The 15,662-nt window shown below is 40.7% G+C and overlaps 1 protein-coding gene across 2 annotated transcripts; it reads right to left on the reverse strand.

Annotated features, from left to right (window-relative positions):
- On the reverse strand, positions 1-15,497 carry snx30 (sorting nexin family member 30). Of its 2 annotated transcripts, XM_085413635.1 has the most exons (10): positions 14,847-15,497; positions 11,293-11,508; positions 9,574-9,684; positions 9,299-9,457; positions 8,734-8,923; positions 7,218-7,417; positions 5,313-5,402; positions 4,816-4,968; positions 3,682-3,745; positions 1-425 (listed from the first exon to the last, which is right to left on the reverse strand). In XM_085413635.1, exons 1-10 carry the CDS (start codon positions 14,979-14,981, stop codon positions 289-291), a joined length of 1,455 nt encoding a protein of 484 aa, XP_085269761.1. In that variant the 5' UTR covers positions 14,982-15,497; the 3' UTR covers positions 1-288. The 2 variants fall into 2 exon arrangements, with proteins under 2 accessions (XP_085269761.1, XP_085269760.1); XM_085413634.1 differs by having other exon boundaries at positions 422-3,745; positions 14,847-15,480.
- Between the last annotated feature and the right edge of the window lie 165 nt (positions 15,498-15,662).

A 15,662-nucleotide genomic window follows, 5' to 3' on the forward strand; every position in this document is an offset into this window, starting at 1 on the left:
GAAAAATATCAAATGCACTCATTCTTTTTATTATTGGTCCAATATATCAGAAAAACCCCAATTTGTGTTAAAGATAAATTGCATCAAAAACAACATCAATGTACAAGCTTATTTATAATTACAACAAAATTGTTATTAACATCCAAATGTACAATAAGGGCTCTGAACGTAAACAGCACACAATGAGGAGGAACAGAGGTTTTAAAAAAAAAACAAAACCATAACAGACAAAAAAGTGATCTGAGGTTTAGACTGACTTGGTCGCTTTTATTAATCATGTGCTGAAAATCAGATCTTATCTTCATGTGCGAATCCACGCTGCCGGGACGATGAGAGGAAGAGTGAGGCATTGGGGGTGGAGGATGTTTGGCCTGGAAATATTTGAATGAAAACTCTCCCCTCCAACAGGCTCATAACAGACGTCCCTGTTTGAAGGATTTAACCTGAATCAGCTTCATATACAGCATTTTTTGAATGTGTCTCAACTGACTTTAGACCAGTTTGTTTTCAATTTTTCAGCAAATTAAATTAGAAAGAAAAACAATTTTTTTCCCCAGCAGAAGTTTCTGCCAGGGCCTTGAGCTACATATTTAGTGCAAAACAATTCAGCAGGCACATGTAGTATAATAATAATAATAATAATAATAATAATAATAATAATAATAATAATAATACTAGGGCACTGGCTAATAGAGAACATTGATCACACTAAACAGAGCTATTGTTGGAGGTTTAATGTGCATCAAAAGTAAATCTGTTTTGGTTGTGGCAGGTTTACACTGTTCGTGCACATCTCTAATCCCTTTTAAATCTTTATGCACTCATATAAATCCCAAAGATGCCCTCCAGTTTCATAAATGTGTGTCTCACATGTCAATTACTTCATTTACACCAAAGCGATGCTCTACAGATGCACCAGTGCCTAATGATAAGAAATCAAGTAACAACAACAACTCACAATCCTCAGCAGATACCAATGTTATACCTTAAACAGAACAGGAAATGTGTTTTTCAAGCTTTATTATATTTATTTGTTTTAGTTTTTTTTGTAATATTTATGCTACATTTCATCCAGTTACTTCTCAAACTGCACTCAGGGTTCAGTGAGTTTTAGCTACAAGCAAACATTTAATGTTTTTAAACCGATCTGGGGTTTTCTTTAGTATAAACAGATGTATGATCCCTTTAATTGATAAAAGCTGGCACCTGATGTGTTTGTATGAGTACAATCAATGTGGGAGCAGCTACAAATACTGCTCAATAGCACTACTAGTGGACTACTACTAGAACTTTACAGTCAAACTCTAAGGTTTGAGCTATTCAAATGCAATGGAGTTATTATAGGACAACAGTATGGGCAAAAATGATCGTAGTAAATCTTTGGATTTTCCCTTTTAGCCCTGGTGCATCCATAGGCCGCTCCACTGCAGCTGCCTCCGTCCATAAAGATACTTTTTATTCACATTGTTGACTTCTACTAGTTACAGAGTAGCTGCTTCACTCTTTTAAAGCTTAAGGGTAAAATGTGAAAGGCAAAAGTAGATAAGGACAATAAAAAAAGAGAGAGAACAAAATAAACCCAGTTCACTGGCAGCTGCAGACGCCTCGTCGGGATGCTGCAGCGCTTGCATTTGGTTGCATGGAGGCGCAGGCTCAGTAATGTGACGGCTACTTTACTTGATTGTAACAAAATCTGAAAGCAGCTCTAGTCTGGAAATCCTGTCAGTGAAGGAGAAACTCTTAACCAACAGGAGGACAAAACGTGGTGACTGTGGAAATGTCACATGACTGAGTCTGCCTGGGCGTCATTGGTCAGGTTTTAGCTACTTTCAGAGTAAAAGGAAAGCAGAATAAGCTTTCCTGTGTTGGCAGTAAATCAGAAAGTTTTAAATATTATGATTGCAGTGAGGGGATTTTTCCCATTCAGGAGTTGGAAAATAATAAAGGAGTGTGATGCAAAAAGTGTGCCTCACGTACAGGGCTCCACCTCATTATCCCATGAGTCACAGCTGAGCAGATTGCTAACAGAGCTGCACCGCAGAGGGTTTCCATGCTGTTCAGTACCTCAGTCTCAGCCCGTTTGGTTAAAACAGGCAATTTAAGAATTTAAAGTAATGTGTTGCATCGCTCAGGGTGTCGTTTTTTGTTTGTTTGTTTTTTGCAATGTCTCACTCTTAACATGACACAGCAGGGATTTTTCCACTAGCCCCAGAGGTTTTAGTTCCTCTGTAAGCCAGCAGCATGAACACACTGACACCTTATATTCAGGATTCATGGCTTTCTTAGGGATGGTTATGCATGCTTCAGTGCAGGGTTTTATCACTTAGGCAAGGAAATAATAATAAGTTAATTAAAAAAAAAAAAAAAAATCCAATGGTAAAGCATTTACGTCTTCTTACCACTGGAGCCTTTACCTTATTATTATGAACCAAATGCACCGTTAACGTCACCAACTGAGGTAAGTCTTTGCTTAAAGAAGAAGAGGAAGGGTATAAATGGGAATGGTGAGAGAAAGACGATATCAAGAGAAGCCAAAAGAGGTAGCTCACTTCTTCACTTCCCCCTCATTTCAAAAGCATGGGAGAAAACTATTAACAGCTTGGCCACAAGGTGGAGCCGCTGTTCTCTTAAAAACTCCACCTTCCACAAAGTGACCTCTCAGACAAACCTCAGCGTTCAGCTCAGACGCCCATAGAAGCTTGTTGCATCACTTAAAAAAACAAACAAAAAAAAAAACAAAAAACTTTTTGCTACCTGTAACTTAAAAATCTGAGTTATAATCTCAAAATTTCAAGTTATTTTCTCATAAATTTGAGTTAGTGAGACCAGAGATTATAGCCCAAAATGGTGATTTATAGATGGCAAGACCTTGTTTTCTTCTGTAGGCACCTTCATCGTCATCGCTGAACACTGTTTATCTCCATTTATCTGTGAGGGTTTGTAGCAAAAAACAAAAACAAAAACCAAGACATACTAAAGTGTCCCTTAGGGAAAACACGCAGAGGTCCCACTTGAACATTTTTCACATACCACCTGATTTTTGTGGGTTATTTTTAATAACAGGTGCAGGAACGACAGGGGTGAAGTTTGTGACCTTTGGTAAAAGTATAGAGTAAAAAACAACAGGTGTGGTGCTTTGAGTACAAGAGAGTAAATTCCTGTTCATTCACTGTCGTATTTCCCAGAGGCTTTTACAACCTGGCAGGACAAAGAAAAAAAAAAAAAAAACATCTTGAGGATGTTTTGAACACATCTGAAACAAACCTAAGATACTTCATAGACCCACACAGCAGCAACACCTTCATGAACAGTTTTCTCAGTATGAAAATGGGAGAGCGTTGAGTAAGAGACTGCGGTTAAATAAATACAAAGCAGCGTTGGCAACCGACTGTTAACTCGAAATATAAAGTAGAAAAAGTCAAAAAAGAAACAAAAACTATACATAGTAGGTTTCTCCTCTTTTCCTAGCTGTCCTCGAATGCACCGTATGTTTCCTCCTTAGCGGACCAAAATCTTAGAGGGAGACGACTCCCCTCATAGAATCATCTCACAGGAGAACAGGGGCCCCGAGTCCAGCAGGTAAACCTGCTGCCCTGTTGGTCTTTTTCCGTGGCATGAACGAGAGAGTGTGTGTGGAGAGACGGAGAGAAAGAGATAGAGAGATGTTTCAGTTCGTCTCACTCGTTTTGTCTTCAGTCTGTTTGTCCTGGAGGAGAGTTATGAGCGACTCCCACGCTGCCTGGCACTGCGCAGGGCGGAGAAGGACGAAGAGTCGGCCGACGTGGGGAAAGAATGAGGTAAAAGGGAAAGATTGGAATTATTTAGGTGAGTTCTGAGGCTGCTCTGAAAGATTTATGTTTGTAAAAGTCATGTTTTCACAGTGAGAGCTCAGAAATCTGTACAGTGATTCCACACATCTGCCACAGAGGCTGCTGAGGATCTACCAGATAATAAAAAAAAGTCAGATGGCTCTAGCACTCACACATGAGTACAAAACAGTCTCTACGGGCTAATGAGCGAATGCGCTTGAACAGTTTCAGAGAAATTTCAGGGAGGATAAGGCTAACAAACTAAATACTGTTTGTTATTTTTATGCATTGAAAAATAAACATACACAAGATCATGAGATCATGAGAAGAACAAATAAACAACCTTTGTAATTAAAGCACATGAAAGAAACAAGATGAGAATTTGTAGTCCATCTTCTTGAGATCATTATATTGTTAGCAAGTCTTTCACACCTTTCCTAGGCCTCATGACATCCTACAGTTGTAGTCAAGAAAACGGGACAGGAGGTAATTATGTGGACTGACTGCACGCCTGCTCATCCTAAGCATGTGCGTTTTCCACGTAGAGAAAACCAAAAACAAGGTGAGAGTTGTGCGTAATCAGTGCAACGACGGCGACCAACAGTTAAAGTTCATTTATAGTAATACTGAGTTGTGCTCGCATCATTAAATAATATTTCTCTAGTCTACATAAACTTTTTTTTAAACTCAAATAATAAGAAACTGAAAAAATGAACCTGTTTTTTATATCTTAAATTAAGTGCAGACTCTGTACGCATGAATAGATGGGATCACTTTGGAGAGAGGTTAGCGTTTGTCTTCTTGTCATCTGTTGACCCTCCCCCCCCCCGACGGCTGCACATCATTTAGCGTCTCCCTAACTGCTCCACTGTTTTCAGTCTTTATGCCACTATAAAACTGGAAACACTGGTATCAGTGGGAGTGTCTCCGGTGACCTTTAAGAACAGCTCGTGTGCTGCCTGAGGCTAAAAGCTGGAGTGTTTTTACAGAAATTACACAGGCGTACCTTTTCATAATGGGTGACGTTTTTGTCGGCCATGCCGGTGAGAAGCTGCTTGAAGTCTTGTCTCTTGTTGCTCTGCCAGCGCTCCCAGTCTGCCTTCAGGTCAGCGTTGAAACACTCCATTTTGTCCTGGCATTTCTCTACCTCCGCTGGTATCTGGTATAACACAAACAACATCAGCTACAGGAGCCATAGGGGACATAATACAGGACTAATTTACAGGACAAGAATCACAAACAACATCGCCGCTCGAGCGGTGCAGGAGCGTTGGTGGGGATGGGGTGTGTATTAAATCCTGTGATGTTTGTATGGGCAAAAGATAAAAATGAACAACTTTATTTAACATCCGACAAATCTAACCTGGTCACCTGAAGAATGATCTCTTAACTTGTAATTTATTAAGTTTTCAATTCTAAGAATGCCAGTGAAAAGTAAAGACGCTCCCAGAAGTGACAAATGCAGAAACGGCAGATTCAGATGAAAGGAAGGGGAAGGCTCACGGGCGTTCTGTCCTCTTGTTTGCGCAATACGGCTGCTTCTAGACGGCCTTCGTACTCCGCTTGGCTCTGGTCTCGCTTCCTTAAAACATTCTGTAAACAGACAGAGAAGGTCATACGTTTTATTTTGCACCCTTAATGTGACACTGTCCGAAGTATTTTATAAGAAAGACAACATGTGCAAACTGTTAAACTGAGACAGAGATGCTGAATCAGGAGCTTGGCGAGGACAGGACATGACACATGCAGAATCTCACACCATACTTCCTCTATTCAGGTTCAAAGGTGATGAAAGCAGTCGCTGCTCGACTGTGTGCAGGCAGAAGGACTCGCACTTTATGCTGTTCTGGGTAAATTTCTGCCCCCGCGTATCTTCCTTATGTTCTCCGCTATAAATAAATGAAACTAATCCACGGTTAAACATTACACATTTTTAAGCTTGTGCCTGCGAACCGAGCAGAACTGCCGTTTCCACTCTTTTCCATCCAAAACCTATAAATGTGTTTACAGTGGAAAACTTCAGTAGAACTTTCCTCTGCTAATTTTAGCTCAGCAAACCAGACATCTTTTTTTCTTTTTAGTTTGGAAAGAAACAGGCAAAAATATTTTAATTTCACATAAGTTTGCTTCTTTTTGTCACTAGGTTTGAGACAATGACACGGTTTTTGTAGTTTTGCCTCTCTCTGCCTGCACAGTCGAGATGTGGTTGAAGTGCAGATGTTCTGCTTTAATTCTGGTTTAACAAAATAACTGTTGAGGAATATTGCTATGTTTATACACAGACCCCACATCTCCACAGGCTCAAAACTAACTGGACAAGCTAACATCATTTTATGAGGATTGTCATGAAACCCTTTTGCAGTCAATGACCACCCAAAGTGTAGAACCTATGGACATCACAAAAAGCTGTGTTTCCCTTCCAGGCCTTTATTTTATCCTTCAGTGGGTTTTTTTGCCTTCAGTAACTGAAAAGCACGCTCTGGAGTGACATCAGGTTGACTTTTAAAAACATTCCCTTTCTTTGCCTTGAGAAACCCCCTGGTTGTTTTGCTTTGCGTCATTATCCATTTGTACTGTTAAACACTGTCTGATCAGTTCTGCCCCATTTTGCTGAGTGTACGGCCCTGTATGACTCCCAATTCACCCTGCTCGTCTATCAGCAGCATCAATACACATTAGTGCCCTGGTTTCACAGGCAGCCATAACAGATGATGTTGTATGCTCCAGGTCAGGAGCTGTTTTTGTTTCACTTCCCATCATCCCATCATTCTGGTAAACGGTTCATCTATGCAAAGAAGTTTTTTGGCCAATACTAATCTGGTCCTCGTGCTCCAGAGTGTAACCAGTGGTTTGCGTCTTGTTGTAAACCCTCTTTATTTACACTCATGAAGGCATCTCTTGATTTTAGACCTTGACAATGATGTACGCACCATCTCAAGAGTGTTCTTGGCTTAGTTAGATGTTGTGAAGGGAGGTTTTCTTGGCCATGGAAATAATTCTGTCATCATCGACTTCAGTTGTTTTCTGTGCTCTTTCGGGTCTTTTGGTTTTGATGAGCTTGCCAGGGCTTTCATTCTTTTCAAGCAAGTTAAGCAACTCTCTCGCTTTGTCTTTTCAGCCTAACAATCGCTTTTTTCACTTGCATATCTCTTTGGACTTCATGTTGATCTTTTATCTGTCATGAAATAACAAGAGAACAGGCCTCATCTGGCCATGAATGTTATCATCAGCCAATTAATTACTATGAGTTAGTATAAAATGTCCAAAAAATTCTAAACAGTTAACGCTAAATTTTTGTTTAACCTACACCCGGGGACTAATTAGCAGAAATTAGAACACTTTATTTTGTTCCCTTTTCTTGACACATCAAGCAGACGTTACACGTTTTTAGTGCCACCAACTCCCTACCTTCATTGATTCGATGTAGAGAATGTATTCTCTGAGCACGGGTAGAAAGTCCTGGCCCATGTTCTCGCTCATGTCCTCCAGTGCGCCGCAGCACGTCGTCACACAGCCAGCCACGCCCTCCAGAGGGCGCTGCAGCTCCTCCTCTGACCCCGCCCAACTGGCATAGACTGTACCATACTCGCGTAGCTCAGTTAGATACTCTAGTCGAGAGATGGGGTGAAAGAGTTGGTTAGGTCAGATCTGACTTCTTAAAGTCAGAGTTACTGCAGAGTACTAGTGCTGGGAAATAAATCACAGCAAAGCCACAAGCATAGTTTTTTTTTTACACTATTGTTTTTAACTTATTTTCTGTACAGCACTTTGGTCTTGTGCTGGGTATTTTAAAGTGCTTTATAAAAAAAATTGGATTGGATTACACTCCATCACCTCACAGGTCTTTATTATTTACAGTCATCAGTTTCCATCTTATCTCCTCTAACAAGGCCGCCGCGGACAGCCACTGGTCTACAACTTGAACAGATGGTGCCGAGCAGCACTTCACGTGGCTGGTGGCAGTTATTTACACAGTCACTTTTCATGCATGAGTTAGGCCTGCAGTTATCAACCACAAGGCCCAAAGGTCTGTGGATTCCTCTTCAAACAAACACACTCCACAGTCAATACTGCATATCAACTCATCCTAAAACTCATTGCTTGTGTCCCCGGTACAGACTGGACGATCGCACATGAAATTCAAACGCTGATGCTACAAAATGCTACCAGCAAAATGGCCAAGAAACGTAATATAAAGAGCAAGCTCCAATGCACTATATGCACTCGTTGCTTGCTGGTGCCTAAAATACACATTTGGAAGAAGTAGCCTCGATGAAGTTCATCTGTAACCACAAGCACAGTGGTAAACATACAAATAGCTCCTCTATAGTCACTGAGGCTACGCTGCAAAGAGCACAGCACCATATGAATTTGGCTGCTTCCTGCGTGTGCCTAAAATACACGAATGGGGTAAGCAACTCTAGAGAATTTAACTCTTTATCCAGCCATAGTGCTTTATACATCTAAGGGTCAGCATGGAGTTTAATATATTTGGTAAAATAAAAACATCCTATACAAACGAAAGCTTCTCTTCTGGTTTTTAGCTTCTTCTTTTTTTTTTATGATTCAGCATAATTATTTCTCCTTTTGTGGGTTTAATTTAGAATGGAAAAAAATAGATAAACAGTTCACCATATGTAACAGCAAAGGTGTCGGGGACTTTTGATGATGATACGAGCCTCCTACGCCTCCTACATGAGGTATTTCAGGCATGTCCAGCTAAGAGAAGACCACTGGCCAGCCAGGACACTCTGAATAGGTTATGTCTCCCTGGCTAGCCTACAAACACCTCAGATTCTCTCCAGAAAAGCTGGGCAGGTGACTGATGAAAGGCATGTAAGGGCATCTGTGCTCAGACTTCTCTGGAAAATAGATGAAGGAGGAAGAATTATCATGCTTAAATAATATTTCCTCGGCCCCTTACCTGATTGCTCTTTGAGGATCCTCTGAGCGATCCGGTCGATGGTTCCCAGTTTCTGGTTAAAGGTGTCCAGGTACTCTCCCATGGCGCAGAACTCAGGAGGTCGCACTCGCAGCTTGTAGCCTCCAGCCACGTTCTTCACAGACTCACCCACTTTGGATAGCAGGGCCAGACCCTGACGTTTGTTGAGGTCCTGCGAGCAACAGCATGATCTTGATATAAATAGGCAGCCACATAAGTTTCAAAAGGTTAGACAGTAAAGAAAATATGATGGTAATCGTGTCTCCTCTCCTCTTCTCAGTGGAGATCGAGTATTGGTGGCGATTAAGACCATTTGAAGGTCTTTCGTCTTAAAGAGAGCAACAAAAACTTTGCTTAAAGACATTTTAAGCAAGGAAATAAGAGGTCTAAATTTTGTGGTTTTATATTTTTCTGAAAGCTTACAGCTGAGGTTGAGCCTTTTGAATTTTCATTTATCACGCAACAGCACTCATGATTTTCCTTTCTTTTTGACCTATATTCATATATTAGTGGGACTGCTTTTCTTCATGGGAGACCCCCATCTCACCTTGGCAGACAGGAAAGCATTTAGATGAGGGTTGAAGGAGAGGACGGGGTGGTCTGCAACTCGTTTCAGGAACTTGTCCAGGGCCTTCATCCTCGTCTCCACAAACTCCTCGGAAAAACGATCGACCACGCCCTTCATCACAAACTTCTCTGGTAACGGCTGGAGATGGGAGGACGACGGCAGAGCGGGGACAAGACCGGAGTGCAAAAGAGAGCGTGAGAGGTTTCTAATTGGCAAGTGGCACAGCTGGTTGCAACAAAGCTCGTGTAACCTACTGGGATGAGGTGGGTCGGCTGGCTGTCCTCCAGCTTGGTCCTCAGCCAGTCAAAGTCCTGATAGCGCCGCCGAACAGAGTAGTCCGGCAGGTCAAACTCTATCCGTGTTGTCTGAGGAAGAACACACACAAACATTTCTAAATGAAATTCTTCATATAAAAAAAAAGGAAGAAAGAGCTAGAAAAATCCAGCATGTGACAAGGTGGTAAAGTCAAACAGGTCCATGAACGCAGCCTTTTGTGGCCGAGTAAATTTTACACCGTTTGTGAGTTATTTTGTAACAGTTTAAGTTAATTTAGAAAGAAAGAAATGGGAAAATCATTTAGTATTCACACTAGGCAGTGCATGTGTACACACACAAAAATGCACTTCCTGTCTCTCTGAACATCAAGGGTCAAAGGTTGCTTGGACATGTCTCCCCACTGAATCGGTTTATGTCATTAAGCGCTGAAGAAAAAAAAAAACAAAAAACAAAAAACAGAGGATCCACCCGCTAAACACAAGTTACAGAATCTCCCTTGCGGAATATCATTTTCCAGGAAAGGTTCATGTATCTGAAACGACCCGTTTTATCAGGACACAAGCAAATTCAGGTCTAACCGGTTCATTCCATCTCAAATAAATTATTTAAACATTTTCTGCACAACCACCTCTGATTTACTTGAAACCTTTATGGTTTTAAAATGTGGACATACATACATTGTGAAATTTTAGCCTCATATATCAAATATTTTTCTAGATTTTTATTTTCGGGCTTACCCTCCTTCTCGCGAAACCCGCAAAATAAATTGCACCAGGCAATCTGTCACATAATTGTCCCTTTGTTTCACTGTGGGTTCAGAATTTGGTGTCCATGCCTTTCTAACAATGGACAATGCAATAACAACAGCTTTACAAAAAAAAACTCATATACACATAAAAGTGTAGATTTAACAGATTTAACACATGATTTCTGCTCCAGCATCCATTTCTCTCTTTGTCTGGAGGTGGCAACATTCTCTTGCCTGCTGCTGCTCCTGTGACAAAAGCTGGCAACTATAACTAATGTACATTTCTACATCACAGTATTTTTGAGATAAAACATCAGTGTGTCTGTGGCTTTAAACTGGAGGTTAACAACAGCAATCTCTTAAAACATCTCTTAAAACAGCAGAAATTAAGAGATGTGAAAACTGAATTTAGAAAAAAAAAAAAAGGGGGCTCAGTGATTAAACAGACAAAATACACCCACTGCAATATATAAGAGTCTATGAGCTGTCACCATGTAACCTTTCACAGCTTCATCAAGAAAAGCCTGATTCCTATCTACACATCTTAAGTTGTTAAAGTGCTCTGTGGACAAAGCCCATACAAATGTGTCAAGTGTATTTTCCTCTGTTTACATCCTTGTTAGGTAGCTTCCCTACCTGTGCTGCTGCACTGCTACACAGTCATAAAAACAATGCACTGCAAGTCAAAAACACCACAGAGTATCTTTAACTTACACCTTCCTCACTGGTATGTTTTTCTAATTAAATATTCATTTTAACACTACAGCACAGGATTTTTCAGAACCTCCAGCAGCTGCATTAAAGCTCTGCGCCATCATTAAATGCAGGTCGAAGAAAAAAGGAAAAAAAAATACAAGAAAACACTAAATAAAAGTTTAATTAAGCAATTATTTTCTATAAAATAAAACAGAGTTTGTTCACATTATCATGACACCAGCCTGTAGCAGACCTTGGTGGAGACTCTGTAAGTGATGTAGGTCTCCATGGTGGAGACGTGTTTCTTTGGGTCGTCGACAGTGACGAAAAGGTCGTGGGTTTCTGTGTCGGCGTAGGGGTCCCTGCCATCTGAGTCCAAGTCGTCGTCCAGCTGCAGCCTGTTGAACAGCACGGACGCAGAAGCCGGACTCGGCGTCTCAACCGGCGTCCCGTTGGTCAGCCCCACTTCCTGCATGTGAACAGATAACCACAACATCATGACACCAAAATACAGATGCTGCACTCTGCAAACAAAGAGTAAAACACAGATCCCGATGCTGCCACTGCAGTTTTTTTTCCCTCTCTGTCAATGGCGCTCTTGTTAGGCCCGTGCAAACATCCTACATCTCCTACACTGTCCTAACTGAATGATGGATAATGGGAGGGAAACAAACAGCTCTGGCATGAAATACTGAGAATTTTTTTTTATCTTATCTTCCAAGTAAATATATAAAAGTCACTGCTTTCCAAGGGCCTTACTTAAGAAATAATAGTTTAGAAGACTAACTAAGAGGTGCTGCTAACAGTAGAGGTGCAGTCTCAGGAGTGCACTGGGCCAATATCCCGCACTGTATGTTGGGAGAAAATTGATCATGAATTATTAAAGCTGTACTGGCATGGAATTGAAGTTGAGAAGATTTTAATGCTGTTCTATTATCTTTTTGTTGAGCACTTTTGGATGCATATTGCAGGAAAACGCATGTATTCTTTTATTTTTATTTATTAGTCCTTTATTTATCCAGGTAAAAAAAATCTCATTTCCAAGAGAGACCTGGCATCATGGCAACAAAAGTCAAAATACATGTACCACATAAGTATATAACACTTAAAACAAATACAATATCCCATACAAACATGTGAAAAATATACAACAGATCAAATTAAGAGCGACATTAAAAACAATCACATTGAGTAAAAGAGTTATTCTCTCGTTCCTTTAAGATGGACTTAAACTCCCCCAAGGTAACCAATTCTGATACTTTCAGTTCCTTCTCCAGATTCAGATCCAGGAAGCAGGGGCAGCGTATCTAAAAGCCTTTTCCCCCAATTCTGTTCTGATTCTTGTCTAGAAACATGTAAATAAGGGGTGAAAATATCAGTGGTGCAACCAAAAACTGCACAAAGGATCATTTTTGTTAGCAGGAAACAACATAACACAAACAGTTTTATTATGGACCGCTGGAATGAGGACTTGTAATGTAACATTTGATTTTCTGTGAACTTCTGGTGACAAATCTCAGCGGCTGTCAGAGTCTTCTATGGCATCACATGAGAAAAGGAACTACTTTCGTTGTGTGAGAGGCTCATGTTCAAGCACAATTACCTTTTCTTTAAAAAGAAAAAGAAAAAAAGAAAAAGAGGGTCTGTGGATAAATTTCTACTTCAATCGCTGTCAAAAGAAGTGCTTTCCCTCAGTTTGTCCACACAGTTTCTTCACACTGCTTTCACTCATTGCTGTGCACACAGAAAACACACACACGGGCGCTGATGCTGTAAATTCTCTTTTTTTTTTTTTAACACTTTGGTGCTAACCTGCTTTGGTAATCACAGTTGAGATAATCGCATTGGGCTGATGTTAATAAGCAACAGGAGAGTCCAGTACGCACTGACAGTGAGGAGGAAAATAAGAAAACTGTATGTGTCTAACAGACACGGCAGAGCTGACAGATGTTTGTGACAACCAGTCCCGGCATTGTGGCCAATCAGCAGATATTTAGAGCACAGGTGTTACTAAATACATCAAATGCCACGACAGCATGTCAGTGAGTCACCAAGCACCGAATGGAATTTAACCCTCACCATCATCAATGTAATATTTCCACCTGAGCTTTTTTTTGTTATCACTAAATAACACCAGCTGCTCCTTAAGGACATGTTTGCATATTTTAAACACTTATGGTCACGCCTAAAATATGAACTTGCCAACTTAAAAAAATTATACATGTTTATGTTAACACAAACTACCTGTGCCTGTTTTTGCAGGTTAAAGCTGCAGCAAGTAGGACCTATGCTGCTGTGATCAGTTGTTTTGCTGTCCCAATGCCTGCAATTGTGCCACTTGTGAACTTGCTAAATTTGCTCATGCAACCACTTTCATACTCTCTCTCAGACCTCAAAGTGACACAATGTAAATCCTTGCTTTGTCCTATCAACAGCCCAGACCTCAAAATAATCAAATGAACATCAAAATCAGTAATAAAGAAAATGTGCACTTCAATTTTTATGTGACTGATCCAATCTAGCACCACTTTCATACCCCTCCCTACAGACCAACATGGGCACACGCCTATTAGATAAATCTGTTGCATCGGTACACACACCGACAGATGCAATTGGGATTTTTAATCATAAAAGAAAGCCTCCATCTGTCATTATCTTTTTATACATATGATGTGTTATTGCTCACCTGCCCACCCTCAAATTTTTTTGCCGTGGATGTTTGTGTATTTTTCAAGATTGGGCGTCCATCTCCCCCACAGACTTTGGGATCGAACCTTTGACTCATCACATTTGCGTTTGTCCACTCTACCTGAGTGAATTCTACTTCCTTTGCACTTTTTTGCTCTTTGTACTGTTCACCTGATCTGGTCTGAAACAGCCTGTGATTGTCCAAAGTCTTCCATCATTGACCAGAGTTTATGAAGCCTGAAAACAGACAGCAAGGGAGGTGCAGGAGTCCAGTTCCCTTTTGATTAGTTCCCACTCAGACCACTTGAGCTGCAGTATGCTTAATGGGTTATTGTGGTGTTTGTTTCCTACAGCTTCTTTAAGGAACTAAAAGCACCCTTAGGCATGCAATTTCGGTGTTTAACATTATACACCAGATCCTAAGAAAAATAAGATCTCTTATCTAAATAGAATGATATTAGACCTGCTCTGGAGCCTGTGGCATTTCCATTTTGTTAAAATGACTGGACAAATGGTTTGACAGGAGCCAGACCCATTTGGCCTGGGTAATCATGTACAAGGAAAAGCCACAACCATAATGATGCCAAGAAGCTTCATACTGGCAGTATTACAGCATCTCCTGTAGGCAATAATTAACCTCAGTATCAAAGTGGTTGCTACAGTTGTTACTACAGTAAACACAGCAGCAGCAGAAGCAGGGAGAATAAAAGCCATGTGATATGCTTGGATGGCCCAACTTTGTTTACTCAGCTCACCGGGGTTGAGATGGATGCCATGCCCACGTACACACATAATCCATCTTAAATACGGTTTTACTTGCGAGTTTGTGTCGATTAATTTGGGCAAGATATCCAAACTAGGTGAATTTGCTGTTTCAGCACTGATTTAGTGGCAGACTCAGAGGGTTCAGCCATGTGCTCTAAAACCTCAAATGCAAACAGAAATGAGTGTTTTCCACAGTTTCCTCTTTAAACTTGCATCGGTTTTCTCCTACTTATTAACAGGGGGAATGATAAACACTGGCGTCAGCCGTAAAACACTTTAATCAAAGAGGGGTTTTGTTTGGGTAAGCGTCCTCTTTCCATCCCCCACCGTCGGTGAAGCCCCATCAGATCCTACCTTATCCCTTCCACCGCTGACGTTGACATCTGGCCCGGGGGAGAGCGGCTCCTCGGCGGCGGACAGCGGGTGGAGAATCTCCGTGATGGGCTTTTGCCCCGAGCTGGCCAGGCCTCTCGGAGCGCTGATACTCATTGCGTGGAAGGCGGGAAGACGTGGCCGGGTATCTAAGGAGGTAACGGCTGTCCGTTTCTCCGCGGCCGTTACGGTTCTGGAGACAAAAAAGAGGCTTTCCCCCCCTCCTCCGTTCAGGGTCTCTTCAGCTGAGATGTTTCACTGGTTGCTTGACCACAACTGTCAGCTGACTCCTACTGCGCAGTTCCGGAAGTTAAACGAGAAGAACCTGGATGTAAACATGTCAGTCACGTGACAAATGACGAGGGAATCGCTGAAGATCGTCTACTAAGAAGATGTACGAACAGATTTGCAAGCAGATTTATATTTTACAGAAATACATGAAGAAACAAAACAGGTTATAGTTTACAAATGGCCCAGGAAAAAAACCACAAGAAGCTAAGTCAAAATTTTAAATTATTACTATATCAAAATTGCAGGTTATTGTCCTCAGATTTCAGGTTATCTCAAATTTTTAAGTTATATGCCTCAGAGTTTTGAGTTATTATGTCAGAATTCCCACTATGTCTGAAAATTTCAAGTAATGTATCTCAAAATGTCTTGTTACTATCCCAAATTCTTATTTAAATATAAAGAAATCAATTAGTTGATTTTATATATATATATATATATATATATATATATATATATATATATATATATATATATATATATATATATATATATATATATATATATTAG

Source organism: Rhamphochromis longiceps, linkage group LG7 (genome assembly GCF_057381845.1).
Source record: "Rhamphochromis longiceps isolate RC_006_pf linkage group LG7, R_longiceps_female_GT1.1, whole genome shotgun sequence".
Classification (NCBI taxonomy): domain Eukaryota; kingdom Metazoa; phylum Chordata; class Actinopteri; order Cichliformes; family Cichlidae; genus Rhamphochromis; species Rhamphochromis longiceps.